Source organism: Aspergillus saccharolyticus (assembly GCF_003184585.1).
Source record: "Aspergillus saccharolyticus JOP 1030-1 unplaced genomic scaffold BP01scaffold_1, whole genome shotgun sequence".
NCBI lineage: Eukaryota > Fungi > Ascomycota > Eurotiomycetes > Eurotiales > Aspergillaceae > Aspergillus > Aspergillus saccharolyticus.
In genome coordinates, this window is record NW_020290611.1 from 1544498 (window position 1) to 1567024 (window position 22527).

General features: G+C 52.0%; 6 protein-coding genes across 6 annotated transcripts; 3 read left to right on the forward strand and 3 right to left on the reverse strand.

Annotated features, from left to right (window-relative positions):
• The first annotated feature begins 43 nt into the window (after positions 1-43).
• Positions 44-2059, forward strand: BP01DRAFT_352605 (C2H2-type zinc finger protein). Its single transcript, XM_025573981.1, has 2 exons — positions 44-198; positions 261-2059. Exons 1-2 carry the CDS (start codon positions 117-119, stop codon positions 1946-1948), a joined length of 1770 nt encoding a protein of 589 aa, XP_025436044.1. The 5' UTR covers positions 44-116; the 3' UTR covers positions 1949-2059.
• A 1311-nt stretch (positions 2060-3370) lies between these two features.
• BP01DRAFT_286057 (uncharacterized protein) lies at positions 3371-4770 on the reverse strand (the record flags this gene model as incomplete). Its single annotated transcript, XM_025571455.1, has 3 exons — positions 3371-4173; positions 4251-4467; positions 4498-4770. The coding sequence occupies 3 exons, from the start codon at positions 4768-4770 to the stop codon at positions 3371-3373; spliced, it is 1293 nt and encodes a 430-aa protein (XP_025436045.1).
• A 5294-nt stretch (positions 4771-10064) lies between these two features.
• On the forward strand, positions 10065-13819 carry BP01DRAFT_378669 (PH domain protein; the record flags this gene model as incomplete). The annotated part of the gene is made up of 4 exons (XM_025577079.1): positions 10065-10080; positions 10145-10495; positions 10557-10714; positions 10805-13819. 4 exons carry the CDS (start codon positions 10065-10067, stop codon positions 13817-13819), a joined length of 3540 nt encoding a protein of 1179 aa, XP_025436046.1.
• Positions 13820-15258: 1439 nt separating this feature from the next.
• On the reverse strand, positions 15259-17083 carry BP01DRAFT_310395 (CMGC/CLK protein kinase). Its single transcript, XM_025572415.1, has 5 exons — positions 16653-17083; positions 16288-16595; positions 15883-16181; positions 15638-15797; positions 15259-15542 (listed from the first exon to the last, which is right to left on the reverse strand). The coding sequence occupies exons 1-5, from the start codon at positions 16979-16981 to the stop codon at positions 15322-15324; spliced, it is 1317 nt and encodes a 438-aa protein (XP_025436047.1). The 5' UTR covers positions 16982-17083; the 3' UTR covers positions 15259-15321.
• Positions 17084-17279: 196 nt separating this feature from the next.
• Positions 17280-19277, reverse strand: BP01DRAFT_331830 (retrograde cargo receptor ERV46). The gene is made up of 4 exons (XM_025573060.1): positions 19179-19277; positions 18785-19100; positions 18528-18708; positions 17280-18464 (listed from the first exon to the last, which is right to left on the reverse strand). The coding sequence occupies exons 2-4, from the start codon at positions 18975-18977 to the stop codon at positions 17522-17524; spliced, it is 1317 nt and encodes a 438-aa protein (XP_025436048.1). The 5' UTR covers positions 18978-19100; positions 19179-19277; the 3' UTR covers positions 17280-17521.
• A 523-nt stretch (positions 19278-19800) lies between these two features.
• On the forward strand, positions 19801-22389 carry BP01DRAFT_13676 (mRNA export factor mexA). Its single transcript, XM_025570530.1, has 3 exons — positions 19801-20363; positions 20560-22119; positions 22181-22389. The coding sequence occupies exons 1-3, from the start codon at positions 19938-19940 to the stop codon at positions 22220-22222; spliced, it is 2028 nt and encodes a 675-aa protein (XP_025436049.1). The 5' UTR covers positions 19801-19937; the 3' UTR covers positions 22223-22389.
• The last annotated feature ends 138 nt before the right edge of the window (positions 22390-22527 follow it).

The window sequence follows — 22527 nt, forward strand, 5'->3', positions numbered from 1 at the left end:
TCTGCAGGGCTTCCTTTTTCTGTGTTTGTCTCCTGCTCGTCCTTCGTCTTCCATCTAATCATCCTTATGATGCTATTTTAGCATTTTGGATAGACGAGGTAGCGGATGACGAGAAAATGAGCCTGAAAAGAAAGGCTACCGGGGAACTCCCTAGCCCTAAAAGGTTGCAGGGGCTGCCAACGCTTAACGATGATGACGGTAGGCTAGACAGTATACCGCCCTTCCTGCGATAGCACGCAATGCTAATCCTCTCATCTCAGACCCGATTTATCAGGAAAAGCACTCTGACGCCGAGTATGCGTTATCGGATAGTGACAGTGAAGTGGAGGACAGTCTTCATGAAACTCCAGCAACACCTATGTCCACAACATCGTCCAGATACCCATCCGAACTGAAAACTCACCACTGCCCCTTCGACGGTTGTACCAAGGCATTTAACCGTCCAGCACGCCTTCAAGAGCATCTACGCTCCCACAACAACGAGCGCCTCTTCCAGTGTCCCCATGACGGCTGCGACAAAAGCTTCCTTCGAGCGTCACATTTGAACCATCATGTGAAAAGTGCTCACACAGGGGTTCGAGACTACGTCTGCGATCGCCCTAGCTGCGGAAAGAGTTTTGTGACCGGCTCGCGTCTCCGACGACATCTGGCTGCGCACGATGGCCGGGACAAGTATCGGTGCACGGAATATCCGCCTTGCGACGAGACTTTCCGAAAACACACGACCCTGCAGAAGCATATCCTGAGCGTCCACCTACACCAGAAGCCCTTCCCGTGTACGCACGTTGACCCAACCACGGGCCAACAATGTTCCATGGCATTCGATACGGCTGGACATCTCCGCGCGCACGAAAGCCGGGTTCACACCGAGAAACGCTTTACTTGCGCCGAATGTGCTCAACGAGCGGATAATGAACAGACTGCCACTAGCACCACGAGCTCCCCTGCAACGACAACGCCCACAACCGCAGCAACGTTCCCAACGTACGCCCTCCTCCAAGCCCACATCCGCGCCGCCCATCCACCGCAATGCCCCCATTGCCCGCTCACCTGCTCCACGACACGCGAGCTCCGCCGCCACCTTGAGGTTGCTCACGGCAACGTTCCCCTCTCGGACCGCAAGGTCTTCCCCTGCACCGTCCCCGGCTGTGACAGCAGCTTCACCAAGAAGGGCAACCTGACCGTGCACGTCCGTACCGTGCATCAAGGCGAGAAACGATTCGTCTGCGGCGAAACCGACCTCTCCGCTTCGAAGCGCGTCGCCGGCTGGCCCGGCGGCGCCGCTCACGGCTGCGGCAAGCGCTACGGGAGCAAACTAGCCCTCGAGGAACACATTCGCACGGCGCACATGGGGTTTCCGAACGCCAAGGCAGAACGGCGCCGCCGGTTAGGCTTGGCACCGAAGACGACCATTGGCACGGCAGGGGCGGGACCGTCGGCGTTGGCGGCACTAACGGGCGCGGGCTACGCCGAGGAAACGGGACGCCAGATTCCATGCTTAGAGGGAGGATGCGCGCATCGCTTTCACCGGAACTACGATCTCTGGGTGCATATGGGAAGCAAGCACGGATGCTCGGAAGATGAAATCCGGGATCTGTTCATGCAGCGAGCCCTATTGGCGGATAATGGCGAGCGACAGTCTACCACCAGTGATGCTGCGGCGGCGGCCATGATGGGAGATTTGTTTGGGTTATATGGGCTGGAGTTTGACAACGACGATGAAGGGCCCGGGTATGAGCCGTACAATCCCAACGGCAAACCGGTTGCTGCAGGCCCGGTGGTCCAGTATGATGGTGGCAGCGGCGGCGCTTACTCGACGGGAGAATTTCTCCCTCATGACGACATGATGCACGATATTGATACCAAGATACCCAGTGCGGCGAATCCCACAGTTGATGATTTGGCGATGATTGACCCTTTACTGGAATTTAATAGCATGGCGGGATAAAAACAAAAGTGCTTTTTTTCGGGTTTGGACTGATCTAGATAACTATTTCGGGTGTTTTCTTTATGTAACTTATGAAAGTGGGAACTAGCTATGATCGATACTTCCATATTGTGACCGTTGACGTGACTGCCATGTTCTCAGATACTGCTTCATCAGCCCATCTCCAGACACATTGCAAAGTTGGAAGGGTGGTCAGCCACCGGTAGCTTTGCACAAGTAAGTAGGTAAATGTAAACATCAGCGCAGGCAAGGGAAATCTGAGTAGGCTATCAAGAAAACAGCAATGACAACAGCATCAACAGCCTCTAGTTGAAGACTCATGGTGAATGTACTACATCCACCTCCGGCAGAGTTCACCGGCTTACCGGAACAGGCACATGATTTCTGCACAAAGGCGGAACAAGAATCTCGATGCAAAGCCCTAATTCCAAGCCAACAGGCGGGACCGGCAGCACTATTGAATTCTTTGGTAGTACATGTGAAAAGTCCGGCAGAGCAGCTCAAACCTGCCACGCAGACAGTCCCAAATGTCATGTGCACTGAGTAACAGCCCTATCTCCAGATTCTCTGTCGATGAAGGTTCAAGTCACCCGCCGGGACCGGTGAACTCATGAACCAAGCCCGCAGAAAGGAAAAGGCATTTCCGCAGGGCAGACCATGTACCATCATGCAATGGTCTCAGTCCACTCTAGGAATTCCGTTTCTCTTTCTTCGTCTTCAATTTTCTAGGTTAGATACATGAAAGACGCAGTGCTATGGAACTTTTTAAAAAAAAAAAAATAAAAAAGATAGCAATCCCTCCAAGAACCCTGGATAACATTCCTGGCTCTTTCTTCCGCTTCCTTTCTGTTGAAGTTTTTACCTCGATTCCTGGCAAAGTTGCATCCCAAAGAAAGCTTCGCCTCTGAATGGCGTCACATGTAGCGGATGAGTAATAGTGCACTGGCATGTTGTTTCCTGAAATAGATCAAGAACTGTCGAAAAGAGGTAGAAAAAAGGTAGAAGAGATGCTGAAGATGCGGGGACGTAGTCCTGGGTTGGCTGGATGGCTGGGAAAGTGTGAGTGTAGTTAAGGGGATAGATGTTTTGTATTATCCGTTTGTCCTATTGGTGTGTTCGAGTACTTGACAAACTTCGGACGAAAGTATGCGATATGACTCGTGTGTTTGAGGCAATCGTATGTGATGTCTTTGGATTGTACGTTGCGTGATTCTGAGGAGATGAAGGAGATATAAGTGCAATCTGATCGAGTGAGAGGTTATTCTGGTTGACGTCGCTCAAAGGAGGACTGCGATGTACTCCTCTCCGTCGAAGATATCGGGTAGCTCAGCCTTAGACTGAGGTCTGGGGATAGGTGCAGGAGTAGGAATAGGGACCGAACGGGATCGCACAAGGGGGATCTATGATTTGTATCCGATAGGGTTAGCTGTGGGTCTTCAGATGTAGGAATGAACTGCTTACCGGCTCTTTAGGCCACATATCGTCGAAGCCCTTCTGAACAGTGAGAGCATCTTTGATCAGTTGTGCCTGCTGCTGGAACGAGCGGCGAGGCGGAAGGGGTCTGGAGTCGCGGACATCCTTGGCCGTTTTCAATCCAGTGAGCGTGACGTGCCGTGCCAGATCTTTTTCTAGATTCTTGTCCGACTTCCAGACGTCCTTGAAGTAAGTGTCATTGCTGGTTGTCAATGACGGGTTCTGGAAAGTCAGTGGGATTTGAGTCTCGGGGTGAATTGCTTCTTCTTCTTCTTCTTCTTCTACAGGCATGCGCAGCTGGGTCAAACGACGCAGGTACGCCACTTCTGCGAGGCTTGCATCTTTAGGTGGTTTGTGAAAGGTAAAGACTCGAACAATGTCGCAGAATAGATGCACTGCGGGGAGACCTCTTGCAAGTGCCAGCCAGATTGCGGTGCGGATCAAGAGATCGTAAATGCGCTTCTCATCCTGTCTGAGCGGCCAGTAGGCAAGATCCCCCACAGCTGCATGCGGACTCGACGCACGGGGAGCGACCATCACTGCAGGTGGCAGCCAACCTAAATTACGGGCCTTGTCCGAATTGTCTCTGCAAATCAGTGCCTTGTAAGCCGAATGAAAATGAGTGAAGACCAGAGTGCTTTTATTGTACTCATCCCATTGCAGAGTGTCCTTGCATGCGTCAATACGCAGCTGCTTTATGCTAACCAAGGCAGAGCGTTCGACGGAGACTGGAAGCGGCTTGGGGAATTCACCTGTAAGTCATTAGTGAGCACCTCTTGCATGCTAGTCTGGTCCGGCAGGGAGGAAGTGTTGCCACTGTCTGACTTACGCTCCTGGGGTCCGAAATGCAGAGCAGCAATCAAGTCCTTCTTGAACGCATTGATCACCGTGGTCGCAGCCTCGAGCTGCTGTCGAGCTTGGCCTGGATCTGCACGTCGAGAACCAAGCCAGTAGACCGGATGAGTGGAATCTCCACGCAGAGGTTCAAGCAGTCGTCGCAAAGTCTCGATCTCGGCTGCAAAGTACGTTTCATCGAGACTATTTGCCTCGACCCGCGGCAGGAAATCCTCAAGTACCTCCCTGTAGCGCTTGAACACGTCCTCGTAACGCTGCAAGGTCCACTTCTCAAGCTCCACCTGCATAACTTGCACCTCCGCATCTGTGGCGAAGAGCAACAGCAGAAGATGCACATGGTTGCTTGGGAAAGCAGAGCCTGCGAGGTGTGGGAGGGCCGAGATGACTTCGTTGCGGAAGATAGATGGATCAAAGCCTCGCGTGAACTTAGCAATCAACTGATCAAGCTTCTCACACTCGGCCGCAACGATCTCCTGGTTCTTCTCCTCAATCATCGCACTGTGATGAGGCTCATCGACAATGATATCCAGCGGCTGCGGTCCTACCACATTGCGGCCCCCCGGAACATAGGAAAAATAGTCCATGACAACCGGGATTCCAGGTTTACAATGCTAAGTAACTGACTCAATAGACCCCAGCTAAGCCGTGTAGAGATTTCAAAAAGACCAAGTGCAGCCAGACAAAAGCTTGCAGATTAGGAGCGCTGCAAATCCCCCGAAGGCCCAGTCAGAAGACCGTGGCGCTTCGGGGAGACACAGGCAATCTGGAGATGAGTAGAGAGGTCACAGAAGAGAAAGGAGGTTGTGTTTGTGTCTAAAAGACAATATCCTGATATGTAGGATGCCAAAAGGAAGGGAAAGGATATGTGGGATATGACAACGTTCCGGAAGCAAAATACAAACTGGAGATGGTGATTGGAAGCATCAGAATAAATGTAACAGGATAACACGTAGTATAGCTGAAGCGAAGGTTGTCAGTGAACCTGAGGTGCTCCGCTTCACCTCCAGTCATCGCCGAGTCGACATGCCTGTTGTTGGCGTCCTGAGGATGCACTCTCTAAGCAAATATCCTATGTACTAATTCACTACTATTTCACAGTCAAAACCATTCTCCAGAGAGTCCGGGTGGGCCCATTCCACCATGTGCAGCGCTTACAAGGAAACAAAGAAAGGCTCCGTTAATAGATATGAAAAGGGATGAACAATCGTTCCCTATCTCTTCATTTGGGAGCCTGGCAAAGATCCGTCCATAACGAGTACTCATCTCGGTTGTATCAAAGAGTCACTAATCTGCATCTAATATCTGATAAGGCATGCGTTGAATACCACTGGTGACTATCTCAATACATAATGAGAGGTACTGTATGTGTGATATCCTCACGAGGCCTCACATGATACCCAAGGTATTCATTTAGAATGCCTTGCTCTGTGAAGCTGACATCTCCCGCCTCACCTTAACCAGAGAGCTCACTTGCGTCGTGAACGTTGGTTTTAAAGGGCGAGGCAGATGACATTTATCTTCACGCTGACGAACCTATTCCTTCTCACCACTAGAGTCATTGTCCTCACCTTTCGGTTATTCCTGAAAACGTGAATTCTTCAAATAGAGGCAAGTCAGTGAGAATTTCGCACACATCCCTGTGTTTGATGACTAGCCATGGGTGGCTTTCGTCCCACAGCTCGACACGCGAGACAGCAGACTCTCTCAGAAGTCTGTAGAGATCAGCTGGAGGCTCATCACCACCAGGTCGGTGGGATGAGAAATGATGACAAGCCTTCTTAGACTCAACTTGGTCAGCATATCACTACTAAGAAGGAATTGAGTGCTCTCGTCTGAAGACATTTCTATCCAATAAGGTCCGTGTTTCTTTCCTAGCACTAATGACGTCCACCCCTAGAAAAATGACGAAGATCTCCGAACTATATAGCATGAATAGCCCTACCAAAGACCTAGAATCATGGCACCAACGTTCGCGATTTGAAGATCTCAGGCTCATAATGGACGGGTAGGGCGGACCGGAAGCCAGGAATTCGCCCCGAGCGAGTAGCCCAGCCCCAGCTCACCAACTTTCCGTTTCCCTGCGTCCTCAACACGCACGACACATGGGGTGCAAAAGCATTATTGCAGCATTCCCGGGTGCCTATGAGGTACCATGACACAGTAATTCCGGGACATACGCCATGTCACTGAGTATATGTATTCTGACGGATGCTGCGAAAAGGTCGAGGATTTTGTCCCCTAGATAATCATCCCTGGCCTGACTGACAACCATAGCGAAAGCGATTCTCTTCAAGCAGCAAAACAAGCTCCTCTTGAACTCTTTGAGACGATGAAGCTTCTTCAGGCACAACGATGCATCCATCTGCGAGCCTGACCACATGGAAGAATTGTTCGACAAATGGAATCGGTGCTTAGGGCTGCCAAGTATCAGGAGGCGAGTAATGTCAGAGAATATTTGGTGTAAAGATCAGCCGGTGCTGCAAGTAGAACTGGAAACAGGCTGGGGAATGACAATATGTGGATTGACTTGAGGGTTGAACTTCTATGTCTTTCTCTGCACACACAGACAGTGAACCTTGCCAATCCAATGACGCCTCTTTCATGGTTCCGAGTTTCAGTAAGTCTCTGTCCGGAATTTGCCTAAGTTACCGACATGGCGCTCCGTATCAGTGCGAGCTCCGTGTGAACGAACATGTGTGGATTGACTGAAGGGATATGTCAGTTGAACTAATCACACAGTCATCGAGCAGAAGGTACACTCATAATGGGGTCCCGCAGATGTGCAGCCGTTGGTATAGCCCCAAATGCATGGAAACGAGAAATACGCTCCGCGTTGGGGTTGCTTCCTCTCTTTCAAGACTCGGTTTTCTCTGCTGCTTAGACATATGAATCGGATGCTTATTGTTGTGCGAAGCGAGTGTACCAGATAAAAGCATGTAATGCCCTCTTGATTGCAGCACCTCACGCGCTAAAAGGCAGATAGCCCTTTTCCCCCATCGGCCAATCCCTTCTCGGATTGTTTGGAGTCTCTGCTGAACACTACAGTATCTTGGGTTGAAAGCAACGTATGTCTCGTCGATCCCCCGGCCAATCTGCAGATGCTTGCCCCACCGGATTGCAGCACCTAACAAGCCAGGCTGAATGTAGTCACATAGAGACTGACAGCCGAATTTCCGGCATTCGCACGGAACAGTATCAAGCATAAACCCAGTCCCCACTCGTCTCCACGCCAGCAGAGCGGAGCCTTCGTTTTGCCCCTGGGGTCAATGTGCATGGCTACGGCTTGAACGTCCCGGAACGAATGGCACGGCCATTGTTCGAAGTGGTCTTGATCATGCAGTAGAACAAAAACAATCTCTATGCACGGACTCACTAGCAAGAGGATATTGTTCGATCGGTGCGGTATACTGGAAACGCTGCTATTTCGAGGACTTACTGAGTATATGCCCTGTAAATGACATACGAGGAGATCTGGTTATATGCAGAACATCTCTCACTGTAGACGGTCTGAACTGCATAACTACCAGCAGCTAGCTTACTTGAAACTACTCCACAGTCAATGACCACCTTCGTCCAGGAGACACTGAGACAGATTGTTAGTTAACATCACATCTAGATTGAACAACTGCGTAGGTGTTTGAGCAGATCTAAAATCGTCATCTGCCCTCCAGAGGAACTCATATAATGCGATTGATCAATCTTCCAAGCAAGTGCCAAGCAAAAGGTCATTCATAATCCTGTTATAAGGCAGGGAGATTTCATTGCGTTCGGAGCCTGTGAGGGGTCTGGAATTTCAGCCTAAGATGGATTGGGAAAGGTCTCACACGATGGCGTCGCGGCGTTGGCCGTTGGTGGAACTTGCTGGTTATCCGTGAGACATACGGAGTACTGCGTACGGTACACAGTGGCAAGAATAGACCGTCAATGGTGGTGTTCCGCAGAAAGACTACGGTAGATTGAAAAAGCTGAGAGTGCTGCTCATTTGAGATATTGATAGGTAGCCACAGTATTTGACTTTGGGTCTCAGTGTTAAAACAATCATGATCAGTTATTTGGCACCTGACGGAGAACCCCAAAAGCGTGTGCAGGCAAGACCATCTGATGCTCTGTGGCACGGGAATCAATTTAAATAATCACTGTAATAAATAAACTAAACCCCACTAGCCCGCCTGTGTGGCAGTGCTATCATTTCCGAACCTTCAGTTCCACGAATGGAGGGTTAAGTACTTATTAGGTAAGGTAGTTAACACACAGTACTCCGTGGGTACGCCGTGCTGACTGTGTGTAATTTGTCTCAGGGAAATCCCCCGGGGTCAATTTTCGAGGACTCCTGGACTCCTGGAAGAGAGAAAACAAAACAGGGACCAATGGCCCACCAACCAGTAATGCAAGGCTCGAATATGCTTGGCAGGACTGTTGCTTGCCTCTCTGGCTCTTCCTCGTGGAGAGTAGGAGGCCAAAGAAGCAAAGAATCGAAGCGAAAAAGGCAAGCGGATCAGTTCCGATCGCCGTGGTTAAGACATGCAGGATTGTTGCTATATTTGGAGCAGCCTCCAAAGTGTCCCGGAACTTCGGTTACGCGGGGGAGAGAGAGAGAGAAAGAAAAAAAAAAAAAGAGTGAGGCGCCATTTGGGTAATGAGAAAACAATAATCATGATCGCAATGCTCAAATATTGATTGCTATCATCTGATAATTAATCCACGAGGGGTACCGTGTAGGTAAGTAGGTTGCTAAGGTGCTGCAGTGCAGCCTCTCTGGCGATCATTGTGGAATGATAGACAGACAGACAGGGGCAGAGAGTACGAAGTACGAAGTAAACTACTGGGAAGAGATGCGGGAGCTAAAACCGAAGGGGACAAAGTGTACATGCAATGGATGACGCCAGCCTCCGTACTTTGCAATTTTATTCTCATTTCTCATTGAAATACTCATTTACTGACTAGTAACCATCTTTCGTGTTGAAAGAGTTTCCGCTTTACCTGGGATGTCTCAGACAAAAGACTGTTTGGCCAGTCAGCTGTTACACACTTTCCTGAAAGGTCCCCCCAACACTTACTCCGGAGTACACTTGCGAGACTCTTTCTTACACTTTACCACTCTGTGAACAAACCTCCAGACCCACCGGGCAAAAGCATCATCCTCCCCTCTCCCCCCCCCTTCCCTTCTGTCGTTTTGGTCCTGTACGTTGTCCCTCTCACTTGGTGCAATCTTCTTCCTCTTTCGCTTTTTATTTTATTCCTCTCTCCTTCCATCTATGTTCCATTCACCTTGCGACTTCTATATCCACTGCATCGTCCCTCGCTGTTTCTCCTTCGCCTCCGTGTCGCTCACGCAACACCCAGCACCTCAGAGAACCACATCCCGCGATCTCTTCCTCTGACCGACCCGCTGACTCGCCGGACGGAACTTAGACGTCAAGTGGCCTCGTCACAGGCGCTTGTGCGCTGACTACACGCCTCCCTCGCTATTGTTTGCCTCCTCCGCTCTTTTCGCTTCCAACATTCACTGCCGGTAACTTCATGGAACGGGCAAACTTCCGCCGTTCCTAGTCTTGGCAGGCCCTGACATCCGTTGTCGCGCTATCTGAACGCTGCGAAGGAGCTGGTCTCAGTTGACATCTTGCCTCCACTTCTCTTTTCTCTCGTTTTTCCTCCTTCGTCGCACCGTACCACCCGCCGGCTTTCTCGTTTGCGCGAGCCGTGGTGTCTCTAGCTGGCAACCAGACTGCTCTTTCCCCCCAACTTTATCTCGGTCCGGTTTTCGATTTTACCCCGGAGTCTCGACATCATGGGTCGCTCGCGTGGTAGGAAACCCCGCTGCCCCCCTGGTCTAGGAGTCGCTGTACTAATTTGGGCTTCTATCCCCAGTGCTATCGTTGATGTCCGTCTTTGGCGGCTCTTCTCGCAAAGACAACCCCGGTCAACACCATCGGACTGCCTCAGCTTCAGTCACTTTGAACAATCCCCCGTTCAGGACTGATCCCCCCACGCCAGACACCGCGTCGCCCATCGATGCCTCGCCGATTAGTGGTACTTCCAATGCAGAACGACGGATCTCGTCACGACCCGATTCGACCTATTTTTCACACAATCCACCATTAGTGGAGTTTTCGCAAGACACACCGCCAGAACTTCAGCCCATATTCAGTCATCTGAACAGTCATGCCAACAAATTATATCACGAAGGTTATTTTTTGAAGCTGAACGACTTAGATATACGTACGTGGCTTCCCGACGCTCATTAAGGTTGGAGTTGGCACTAACTATCAGAAACGTGCAGACGGCCGGCCTTCTTCTGACCGACAATGGGTGGAGTGTTATGCGCAACTCGTTGGAACAGCTCTTTCTCTTTGGGATGCCGCAGCGCTGGACGAGGCGGGAGACGATGGTGACGTTCGCCCAACATTCATCAATTTGGCGGATGCCTCGATTAAAATGGTAGGATCGGCGCAACCTTCCCCCCCCCCTCTTGGCGTTTCGAACCGGCACTGGTCCAGGCCCAACACTGACTGACATCCGCGGATCCAGCTCGAAACGTTACCAACTCGAAACCAACAGGTCAAGTCACTGAAAAACATACTAAGCATATGCTCCGCGGGCCAGAATCGGTATCTCCTCCATTTCAACTCCTTTCATTCTTTGACACAATGGACTGCCGCTATACGGCTGGCCCTGTTTGAGCACACCTCCCTCTATGAGGCCTACACTGGCTCGATCATCGCCGGCAAAGGGAAGACTCTCAATAATGTCAAACATATTCTCGAGCGCAACCGCTTCAAACATGAAGACTGGGCCCGTGTAAGATTCGGTGCTGGTACGCCCTGGAGGCGATGTTGGTTCGTTGTCACTCCCCCAAATGAAAAGGAGTTCCAGAAGGCACAGAAATCCATCAAGAAATCGGCATACGATCGCGCGCCTCGACTAGTCACAGGTCATATCAAGTTCTACGAGACGAAGAAGACCAAAAAAGCGACACCAATTGCCACTATTACGGACGCTTATGCTGCTTTTGCCATCTATCCACAATCGAAGCCGTTGATCGAACAGTCGACTCTAGTCAAAATAGAAGGAACGATCACCGTTCATTCGCAACCAGAATCCACGTCCGAGGGGTTTGTGTTTGTTATGCCTGAAGTCCACCCAGCTGTTTCTGGCTTCGAAATGATGCTCCGCTTTCTCATACCAACCTTTGACACCTTCAATCTGTACGGGCGGCCGACTCGGCTGCTCGCCGCGACGAACCATATCAAAAGTATCATGTTTGCCTTCCCTAACCGGCGTCGCTACGGTTACTTGGATATCCTGGATATCTCAAGTCTCATGCAGACACCGGGAAGTCAGAATTGGAGCGAGGCGGAATGGCGAAAGCAGCTCAAGGAAGCCACTGCACGCCGCATGGCAACAGCTGGAAGCCGAACGAGTAGCGTTTCTGGAAGCAAGCCACGCTTCCGGTCCAGTCTTCCAAGCCGTCAAGGCAATAATGTCCGCGCTGGAGCTACCCAGCGCATACCCTCTTCTCCCGAACATCGACAAGGCTATAATCAGTCCACCGATGCTATTGTCCCCGAGGTGGCGGAGAGTGATCCTGTATCGCCGGCTCATCACGCTCGCGGTGCCTCTGACTTCACCGGGCTTGCTTCTCAGACGCAGGCGTCTGTGTCTCTCAGTGAGAGCTCTCCGCCCTCATCTGCTCACGATCTTGCGCCAAGCGACGAACGTCCCCGCGGAAGTGACCGTAGCAGTGGGGAGGCCGAGCCACACGCTCATGCGGAACTTGCGGCGGAAGCTGTTGGCCAACAGCTCCGCCCTGTTTCCCCTCCTTCACCAGTAGTGCAACCGCCTGCGTTCACCCACGGACCGGGAGAAGTTCCCCCTACTCGACCCCGAGCATCCCCTGATCTTAGAAAAGTCAATAACAGGATGTCAGACGCCACGCTTACACAGCTCGTGGCTGCTTCTGGAGGGTTGAGCCGTCTGGGCTCCGACCTGGCGGCGCACAGTCAAACGACAGCCGGGGAGACTAGCCAACCCAGTCCGCCCACCCCGAGTAGCGAAACTGTTGAGCACTACGCAGACTGGGTGAATCCGGAGGCAATAGGCCGGAGCAACACCCTACAACAATCTTCGCTTATTGATCCCCGCTCTAATGCTTTTGGGCCACCGTTGGCTATACCCAAGGCACGCGGGCTACGATTGGATACCGCAAAGGCCGTCAAGAGAAAGCCCGTGCCTCAGCAATATGCTGGCGAGCCAGACTCTTCCAGTGCTGCTGGAGAGCCCAGCTTCGATGATCTTCGCCACACTGTGGACGAAGAGGCTCTGAACTGGGTTGGGAACCGCCAGCTATCGTTCACATCTCGAGACCAAGATTCCCGTCCAGATGAGGACAGTGTTTATGATGATGAGTCGGCTGCTTCCCCTGACTATGCTAGCACACGCGGATCTGTATACAGCAAACGCTCTGTCAAATCAATCCCTCGGCCTAGGATGGGAGTCAAGAAGACGGTTGGAACGGTGCCGGATACGAAAGACTTTGTCATCGGCGACGCACATTACTCTATTGAGCAGTCTTCAGAGCCAAAGAGCACTGCCGACATTCCTACTATCGACTTCGGGCCAACAATGACTTTGATGCCTACCACTGCACGCCCCACTACCTCAGAAACCTTCAAGAAATCCGGTCATGGGCGGAGTGAATCTAACTCGACAGAAAAGCAAGGTCCCACGCCCCACATGGAGCGCTCACATTCCAGGTCACCCAGCATGATGTGGCAGCCGGGCATGGCTGCACCGCGCCCAACAACACCTGGCCGACTCACACCCGAGCAGTTTGTGCAACAACGATCGGCTCCCAGCCCACCGTTGCATGCGCACCACCGGACTCTCTCTTCCTCAGCAACCACAAATCTGGCGCCAGCTCTCCCTAGGCCCTTGTCCGGAGACTGGACGGGCGGCTCTAGGCTACAGCCGCAATCATCTGGCCACCGGGAGGGTCCAGCGCGTCCCCAATCCCGTGGGGCTAGTACTGTCATGAACTATAACGAGCTTTCCTCGCATTTGTCGGCTCGAGAGCAGGAGCATATCTCTCGTATGACCGGCGCTCCGCTTCTTGATTTCCCTGGCGGGCACAAGCCGCAGGTAACTCCTGTCAACCCCATGGGTCTGGTTGGGGCTATTGATGCTCGAGAGCGGGAGAAAAAGAACATCCGCGAGGGGGTTTCCAATCAAATGGTGCAGCATGCCATTGCCCAGCGCCAGCAACATTGGCAGCAGCAGCAGCAGCAGCAGCCGCCCACGCCCGCACAAACTCAACCTCAGCTCTATGGCCAGGACAACCACTACAGTGTGTACAACCTTCCTGCCGCCAGTCGGACTTGGGATGCTCTCAACCAGCCTTACCATCCCGAGGAGCCGCGGCGTCAGTCGTGGTATGGGCAATACTTTGCGGCACAAAAGTCACGGACGCCCCCCGTACATCATCACACTCAATCTCTCGGACAGCCAACAGGTTATTTCGGCAATGCCAACGCCAGTCACTACTAGGGTACCACTGGTGTGTGTGAAACGAACTGTCGGCCTGGCCAAACCCCACATATCGTTCTCATTTCATTTTTCCTTATCTTGCTAAGGTATTAGAGCGTCGACCTCTCGTTGCTATCTTGCTTTCTTTGTTCTTTCATTTGACTGTGGATCTTTAAAGAGCTAGAGCTCGAGAAACCTGGTTGGTGCACTGCTGTCTTCAATTTTCTGAATAGCGACGTTTCGTTTGCAGCATCACTCGGCGTTTATTGTCTAGGGATATCTCCAGGGCGTTTAACAGTACCGCTGCTCTTGGCTTTCAGAAGTGCTTTGACGTTCCGGAAGACAACTTTGTTTGGTTGTCCTGCGGTTGTCTCACACTTATCAACGATACACCTGTTGCTGTGAATTATCGAGGTAGTTATGTGTCTTATGGCGTAGGCATGCTCGAGCGTGCGTCCATGTGAAGAGGGAATAGAGACCGGCGAAGCGTAGTGTAGCGGCCAGCACCCCTCCAGTGTAAAGCCCGCCACGCATCCTTGACAGCACCCTCTTCATCACTATCTGTACTTAGTAGTACCATAATCACCAGCACCTATATTCACCACGTATCCTATCAGGAACTGAAAAGTTATCCTCGATCCGGGATGGTACTCAAATCCCGGAAACCCTCAGTAAGACCATCGAGTACTTAGCAGCTGGATAGCGCATTAGCTGGATTGAAACTCCCCATCGACATCACTGTCGCATGCGTTGAGTATCTGAGCATCTGACATTCACACGGTCATTCCTGATCGGCTATCAAAGACTGTAAAACATCGATACTGTGAGTCTCCCGTGCCAGTACAATCACGAACGATCCCCCACCCTTCTGTACTATAAATGATCTGCCTGCAGTCCTGCACCTTGCCTTTTTTTTGTGTGTGTGTGTGTGTGTGTGTGTGTGTGTGTTTCCCCTCTTTGAGCGAGTTCGGTGTTGGATCCTAGACTGTAGCTTGTCAGGTAATATGTACCTACTGCTCAGGTGTTCTGACCGGATGATGGGGTCGAAATCCGCCTTGCTATGCTCATTCACGCGCGACTCTGGAATGTGTGTAAAGGTAGCCAGGGCGCTGACCGTAAGTTAACCCTATACATCTTTTTGATCTTCTGGGGGTCGGATTCGGCTCGAGGTACCTACCTCGACGAACACGATTTGGCATTATCGTAGCAGAGATACTGATGGGATTACATTGTTGTTCAGGGGGAAGTGTGGTCTCGTTTATGGAGTGGTTGGAGAAGAGAGTGTGTTAGATCTGGTTGGTAGATTGGGGCTGGTAACCTCGGTTTAGGTGCGGGTTCCTGACTTGGAGTTGTGCAGGGTATTCTAAGGTTGGGAATGGGGCAATGAAAGGCAACTAACTGGTTTTGGTCACTTGTTCGAGTGAAACTACGAAGAGAACATCACATGGGTCGTAAACACTATTATCATGGTCTATGTACGGACGAACTTCTGATTTATGTTCACGGGAAAGTCGTCGTCGGGCTTATCTGCTATCCTGCTGCGTCTGCCGCTCCTTAGCCGCCAGGATCGGCTGCATCAGGAATTCATCGTGCGCCAGTTCCTCGGCCGAGGGACGCTCCTCGGGCAGCCAGCGGAAGATCCGTCGCAGGAAGTTCAGGAAGAGTCTCTTCTCGGCACCGTGGAAGTGCTGGATGCGCGAGTCCAGGGATTGATGCGGGATGGGGAGCGAGCCCTTCCAGTTTCCTACAGTTCTCACAACAAGCACAATGGTTACCAGTAAGGCCGGGTGGATGGTGTGGGAAGAAGTGAGCGTGGGGGGGGGGGGCAGGGCAACGCACCTTGTTCATCGAAATACCTGGCACATTTGCTACTCCTCTGAATAAATGCGCGGGGTGGAGGGCCCATCAGCGAGACCAGTTCGGCGAGATGCTGCTCGTTGCAGAGGACCCCATGTGTTTTGGCGGAGAAGAGGTGTTCGTCTTGCAGTAGGTCCCATGCCTATCGCTCATAGATACACGTTAGGTCGTGTGTACTTGGACTTGGATCGAGGTGTGTGATATAGCTCCATATCACAAACACGTACCATCACGCCAACCGACCAGATATCCACCTTGTCATCCCATTCCATCCCCAGGATAACCTCCGGTGCGCGATAGATGCCCGGCATGATGTCGCCCTGGTATTTGGCGTGGCCGAACCGCGCCTCCCCGAGGTCCGAAAGCACGGGTAGCCCCTCGCAGGCGGGCATCGCGCGAGAGCGGTAGATGGTCCGGTGGTCAGCCAGGACTTTGCGAGCAATCGGTTGCGTCATCTCCTCCTCTTCCATTGCGGAGAGCATGGAGCTATCGTCGATCTTCTGGAGGATGTTGTTAGGGGAGACATCTGGGGTTGATTTCGGTGTGGTCAGCGCAAGAACGCTTAAGATCCAACGCATGAGAGCGCAATCGCTTCGTCGATGCGACGAAGGTTCCTCGGTCGGTGTACATACCAGTGTGAACAGTCTGGTTGGCGTGAAGAAACGACAATGCAATCAAGGTCAGCTGGAGACTCCGCTGCCCCAGCTCCGTGGGCAGGGTGCAACCGTTCATGTATTTGGTCATGTTCATGCCGCAGGCCTTGTACACCAGACATCGGTGCTTCCCATGGGGCCCGGTCGCCACGAAGGACCGTAGGACTAGCCGCACGAGAGCTCTGCCCGCGTGGTCTGGAGCGTTCTTCAGGTGTTCCGAGACGGCGACTTCTTGCACCGGATCGTGGCCCTGCGCGCATACTTTGAGGGTGCGATACCCATGGGTCCTAGTGACTGAAGCTTTAGTGTCTGCTGGATGCATCTATTGCGAGGCACAGGCGTACTGAAGATCTCGACAAAGCCAGACGGTCGAGGAAGTGCCGTATCCGAGCTTAGCGACGACCTGGTATCGGTCCAAGAACACTTCGCCGATGCGGACAGGGTAGAAGTGGTTCGCTTCGTAGTAGGGGAGCTGCTCTTCTTCCCATGCTTCAGATGGATCCAGCTTCGCGAACCCTGTTGTAGGAAACTGGCGTGGAGGTAGCGGCGCGGTCGACTCCTGGCTGCGAATTGCAGTATAGCACAGCCCGGAGTTCAAGGCATGTCGAGGGAATGGGCGGGCTTGCTGGAGTGGACGGAACAATAACCTGGGATTCCGACACAGCGTGAACATGGTATCATGGGATCGTGAGAAATCATAATTTGAAGGTCAGAACAAATTGGAAAGGCTTGTGAGGAACGGGATCGGTCGCGTGTTTCGGGGAGGTACCTTTTCCTTGCCATGGGTGGGAGATGTTCTGTGAGTATAACGTCATAAGCAACACCCGCAGGATTTGGTTTGGTTTTATCCATTGCAGTGATTCCATGCAGGCACTCGCCACTCGACTTGCATCAACCTGAGCATACCTAGGATATTCTATAGATGCATGCAGATTTCGGTTACTTTAAAGAATCTCTTATTTTTCAAAATGCTCAATTTCATCTGAATTGAAAATAATGCTAATCAAAAATGGCAATAGAGATGAGCATGTGTACCGACTATGAACCTGAAAACGCCTGAGGTGGACTGCCTGAGTGCCCTGCCTTGCTGATGCTCCTGCGCAGCTGCTTGGTTTCCCTTTGGTTTTTGATGTTCTACTGGTGTCTCTTGTCTTTTTTCTTCTTTTTCTAAAGTTAACGTATCACTGATCTCCGGAATGCACTGCGAATATCCTCAACTAGAATGAAGCTTCTTCATCTTGTTGACTCCCTCATACAGCCCACGATCAATGGCAGCCGCCACAGTCAGCGTACCACCAACAATTGCACAGACTCCGGTCAAGAATCCAGTGAATGTCTTGGGGCGAGCCTCGCGGTTAATGACCTTCATAGGGGAGATGTCATAGTTGAAGAAGACGCCGGGGATACCGTTGGCGGCGTGCAGTCGCTCCTTGTGACCTTCGTCGGAGGCATCCCCGCCCCGCAGAGATCGCTTGTGGGAGGTCACCGAGTACTGGTGAGTCTCGATGCTGCCCTCGGCTCCGTAGGCAATGCCGTGAGCACCGAGTGGGGCCTTGTCATAGGCGCTGTGGATGGAAGACGAGAAAAGCGGATCCCAGCCCAAGGGGAGATACGAAGTCGATACCACCTTGACAAAGTACATGAAGTTAAAGCCAGGCTCGCTGGTCTCCTGCCGAGTGTTATCCAAGGGATTCGTGTGGTGGTGGTCTGTCCATTGCCAGCGATCTGACAGCTCGTCAGGCAGCTGGGGTCCGAATCGAAGCTGGTGGATTTCGTGGGTCATCGTGTGTTTCTCGTCCTCAGCCAAATTGGGCTCGAAGAACGTCGCGAGGTCGTGCACGTGGAGGTTTCCACTAGTGAAACTGCGTCCAGGTGCGATATGGAAGTTGCCAATCACCTTGTTCACGCGCAGGACACCCTCGAGGCGGCAGCCTTCCCGACGCTGTGCATCGATGCGCTCCGCATATCCCTCCAGGTCACACTGCTCGATGTTCTCTCCCTTGCCAAAGGCCCATTGCTTTTGCGCATAGGCCTCGCGAACCTCCTCGCAAGTGTTGCAGCAGCCAGGCTTGATGGCACCCGCAGGCGCGGGTGCACCACCGCATTCGCCGCAGTAATCGGGGTCAAGGTGCTTAGCGGTCTCTTTTGAAGAATGGCTGAGTTGAAAGGATGATGGTTAGCAATAGCCACCAAGGGGAAACCAGGGGTTCCAAGCTTACAGCTCAAGTGCTTTCACGTCGATCACACGACCTCCTTCAGCCTCCGAGGTCAGTCGCACTTTGTTGATGCCATGAGCCACGCCGGTCTGTTGCTCGCCTGACACATCCATAACGTCAAGGGTCAACATTTCGCAAGGAAGTCGGGGAAAGGTCATGTTCAGGTGGATCTCCATCTTCTCTCCTACGTTGCGCCAACAGTCATGTAGTCAGCCTCACTTCGTTCTCCACGTTCTTAGGAGAAGAAGAGTCCCCCCTACCTCTTGATTTATCCACCACCAATTCGGGCAGAACCACCACGCGCCTATAGTCCACCCATTCTCCCCATACCAGCCAGAAGATAACCAGCAACGATGCGATGGTGATCACTCCTCCAGACGTGGTTCGAACGCGCGCATCTTCAACCGTCTTGGCAAATGCATCCAACCGTGTAAATCGTGATTTGGCCGGCATTGTCAAATTTATCTGACGACCATGCGGAGAGGTCGTCGGATTATGTCAAGAGATGGAGTCTTCGTGATTGAGCGGAGATCAGCTATTTAGTGCCCGCGATCAAGGCAGGGCGGCGTCTATTGACTGGAGATGTATGTTAGCTTAACAAGTCGGGGAATGTCAATTAGCTGAGCTAATTTGAGATCTAATCGGAGAGCATACATGATTCAGTAAATGAGTGAACGAGGTTTGTAGCACGAAGCAAGCCCTCTCCTGTCTGTGACGACTGGCGTGCGACTTTCAATGGAACAAGCTGTCCTGTTAAGCTGAAGCGGAGAACTACACTGCGGGTATCGGACAGATACCGAGTATTGTTGCAATTTTACCTCCTAGGGGTTAGGGCGGTACAATTGCCTGCCAGCATGCGTCTATCGATACGACCGTATTACCAGCATTTGTTCAAAGGACAGACTACAGACTCTGATTGGATGCCGCCGGCTACAGTACCTGACTCACGGGATCACGTGGTAGCCCCATCGGAATTCGAGTCTGATGTCTTGTCACGTGATATGCATACTTTCGGGTGCACGTCACTTTTTCTGCTTTTGCTTGTAGCTTTCGCTCGTCGCCTTTGTCTCTTGTCTCATTATCATTTTCCCCCTCCTTCACACCTCAAGCCTTTTGATGTTGGCTGGCGGTACTCGTGACAACGCACCAAGGGTTCTCCAATTATAGAAACCCCGAATGAAAGAATCGCTCTTTCACCTCATCAACCTGACCTCGTAAAGCGGCTTCTTTCAACATCTTTCGTCGCATGCCGCTTGTCTGATTTTGGACGACAAAGCGCGCTGCGCTCCACCTACCTACAAAAACCTTTCGCGCATCGTTGAACATCATCCGTGTCCTCTCCCCAGTCAGAATTGTTCGAAGACGACAGGAACTCACAATCGAAAAACATCATTTTCTCTTTTGTCGCCCACTATGAGGAACGCAAAGGCTAAAGGCCGCACCAGCGCTTCAGATCGCGGGGGCATCCGCAAGCGGGGTGCTGCGAAGAAAGTCGACCGGGAAGGCGACTTGGTTATGGATGGGAACACGTCTCAGTCCCGTGCAAAGAAAGGTCGTGGTGATTCTGGTCGGTCCGGTGCTTCTTCTGGAACACGGTCTCAGACATCCGGCAGAGCTTTGGACGCCATCCAAAAGGCTATCTCCAGCAACTCTGACTCGCCACAAGCAAACATCCGTCAAGGTAGCCGGGCCAGCAATCTGGAACAAGTCAGCGTCCGCGGCTGGAAAGATCAGAAATGCAAGGCCCGATCGAATCCCGACGGCGGCCAAGAAAGCCTAATTTCCTTCCTTGAGAAGAAACTCAGCGTCCCCGCTGGCACCCGCGCAAGGATCACTAAGGTATGTGCAACACCAGAACTTGCGATTATCGACATGAGTTAGCACCAGCGCCGTCATCTTCGGTGTGCTCTCGTTTTCAGTGATGGTACCTCCAGACCGACGGTCGACACTTGCTTTCGCTTATTTGACATTCACTCCTCGGGATGATCGCATTTACGGGAGGTCTCTTGCGCCTTACTAACGTTACGTTAACTAGTCGCGGGTCGAAGGCGACGCGCTTGTAGTGTCCATCAAGCCGGAACTGCTGGACAGGATGCTCAAAATCAGTGGCTTCAGCTTTGCAGGCGCTCCTTTGACCATCGAGAAATATGATCAAGCGGAGAGTGCGATGCTCGATCAATTGCCTGTAAATGGCAGTACGCCTTCTGCGGCCGACACGAAGGCTAAGATGACTGCGTTCCTCGCCAAGCGTTTCAATCGAGAAAACAAGTTGCTCGACCTTTCGGATCTTCACAACGATCCGGACCTCATTGCCATGGGAATTTTCCAAAGCACATCGACTGAATCGAAATTCTTCCCCGCGCTGATGAAGGTTTGGGAGCTGAACCTCAGCCTGGTTTTCGACAGCCCTGCCGCGCGACGTCAGGCGGTAGAGAGCGTTAGTCTGAGGAACAACAAGCTTGCAAATCTCAAGACGGTCACTACCTTGGCACAAACGTTTCCAGACCTGAAAAACCTCGACCTTTCGATGAACGACTTCAAAGACGCACAGTCTTTGCTGGCATGGCGCCACAAATTCGAGAATCTCGAGCTCCTCGACCTTTCCAATACTCCTTTCAGTGCCGACCCTACATTCAAGGATACTATGCTCAAGTGGTACCTCAAACTCCGGATCCTCAACGGTATCGAGGTTCGGACCGCGGAAGAGTTGGCGGCGCTGAAAAAGTCGCCGATCCCCGTGCAGGCACCGTATTTCCGGGATGAGGGATGCATCGCCGAAAACTTCATCAGGGCTTTCTTCTCCAGTTACGATAACGACCGGAACGGTCTGCTCGATAGCGTGTATGACAGCGAATCCACTTTTACTCTCAACATCAACACTGCTGCTCCCAGAGCCCATCAAGCCGACGTTGCGGCCTGGGATGCGTACATCAAGAATAGCAGGAATTTGCTTAGAATCACGCATTTGACCGCGAGGATGTCTCGGACGCATACCGGTACGGAGAAAATCCGCAAGTTATGGAACGGTCTTCCTGCCACAAGGCATCCGGACATCGCGGCGCACCCTCAGGATTGGCTGATTGAGTGCTATCCAATCCCCGGACTGCTTGATCCAACCGGCCAGAGTCCCACTGGTGTTGGTGGCCTTCTGATTACCGTCCACGGCAGGTACGACGAGATCGGCAAGGGATCTAAGATCGATACGCGGAGCTTTGACAGAACCTTCGTACTGGGACCTGGCGGTGGTGCAGGTGGAGTAAGGGTCATTAATGACATTCTGTGCTGTCGCGCTTATGGTGGCAATGAAGCCTGGCTTCCGGAGGTTGATGGAGCTGGACAGGAAGCAGCCCAACAAACGACTACTTCGCAACCTACTAGTCAGGTAGCTACTCCTCAGCAGGTTGCGGGGCCACCGGCCACTCCGGAAGGGTACGGCATGCCTGCACCTGGGAAGAGTGAAACTCAATTGCAACAAGAGCGATTGGTGCTCCAAGTGATGAGCCAGACTGGAATGACTTTGCAGTATTCAGAATTGGCTATCAGCGGAAATGGTTGGGATTTGGAGAAAGCATTACAGGACTTCGTCAAGCTTAAGGTAAGAGCAACCGTCAGTTTTTCTGAGATGAGACCCTCGTTAACCCCCTACACAGGAACAGGGGACATTGCCCCCGGAAGCTTTTCTAGCCGCAAGTGCCTGATATGAAGCTATTCGGCATTACCAAAATCTTTCACAATCAGTAGAACAGCCGATTCTTTTGAAATTTTGCTAGACTTTGATGGTGTTTGGAGTTACAATTCGCTTCACTATTTCTGCATTTCCGGGCGAATGGCAATCAAGCTGAATACTCAAATCTTGAAACTATATTTTTTTTTCGTTCTATTTTGTTATGTACTACCAGAGACCACGAATATCACGTCCATCAGTGAAGAGCCTAGGGTGGCGAGCAATGCCCCCCTGGGCGGATTTTTTATCAATCGCACCGTTTCACCTTCTATTGTAGTG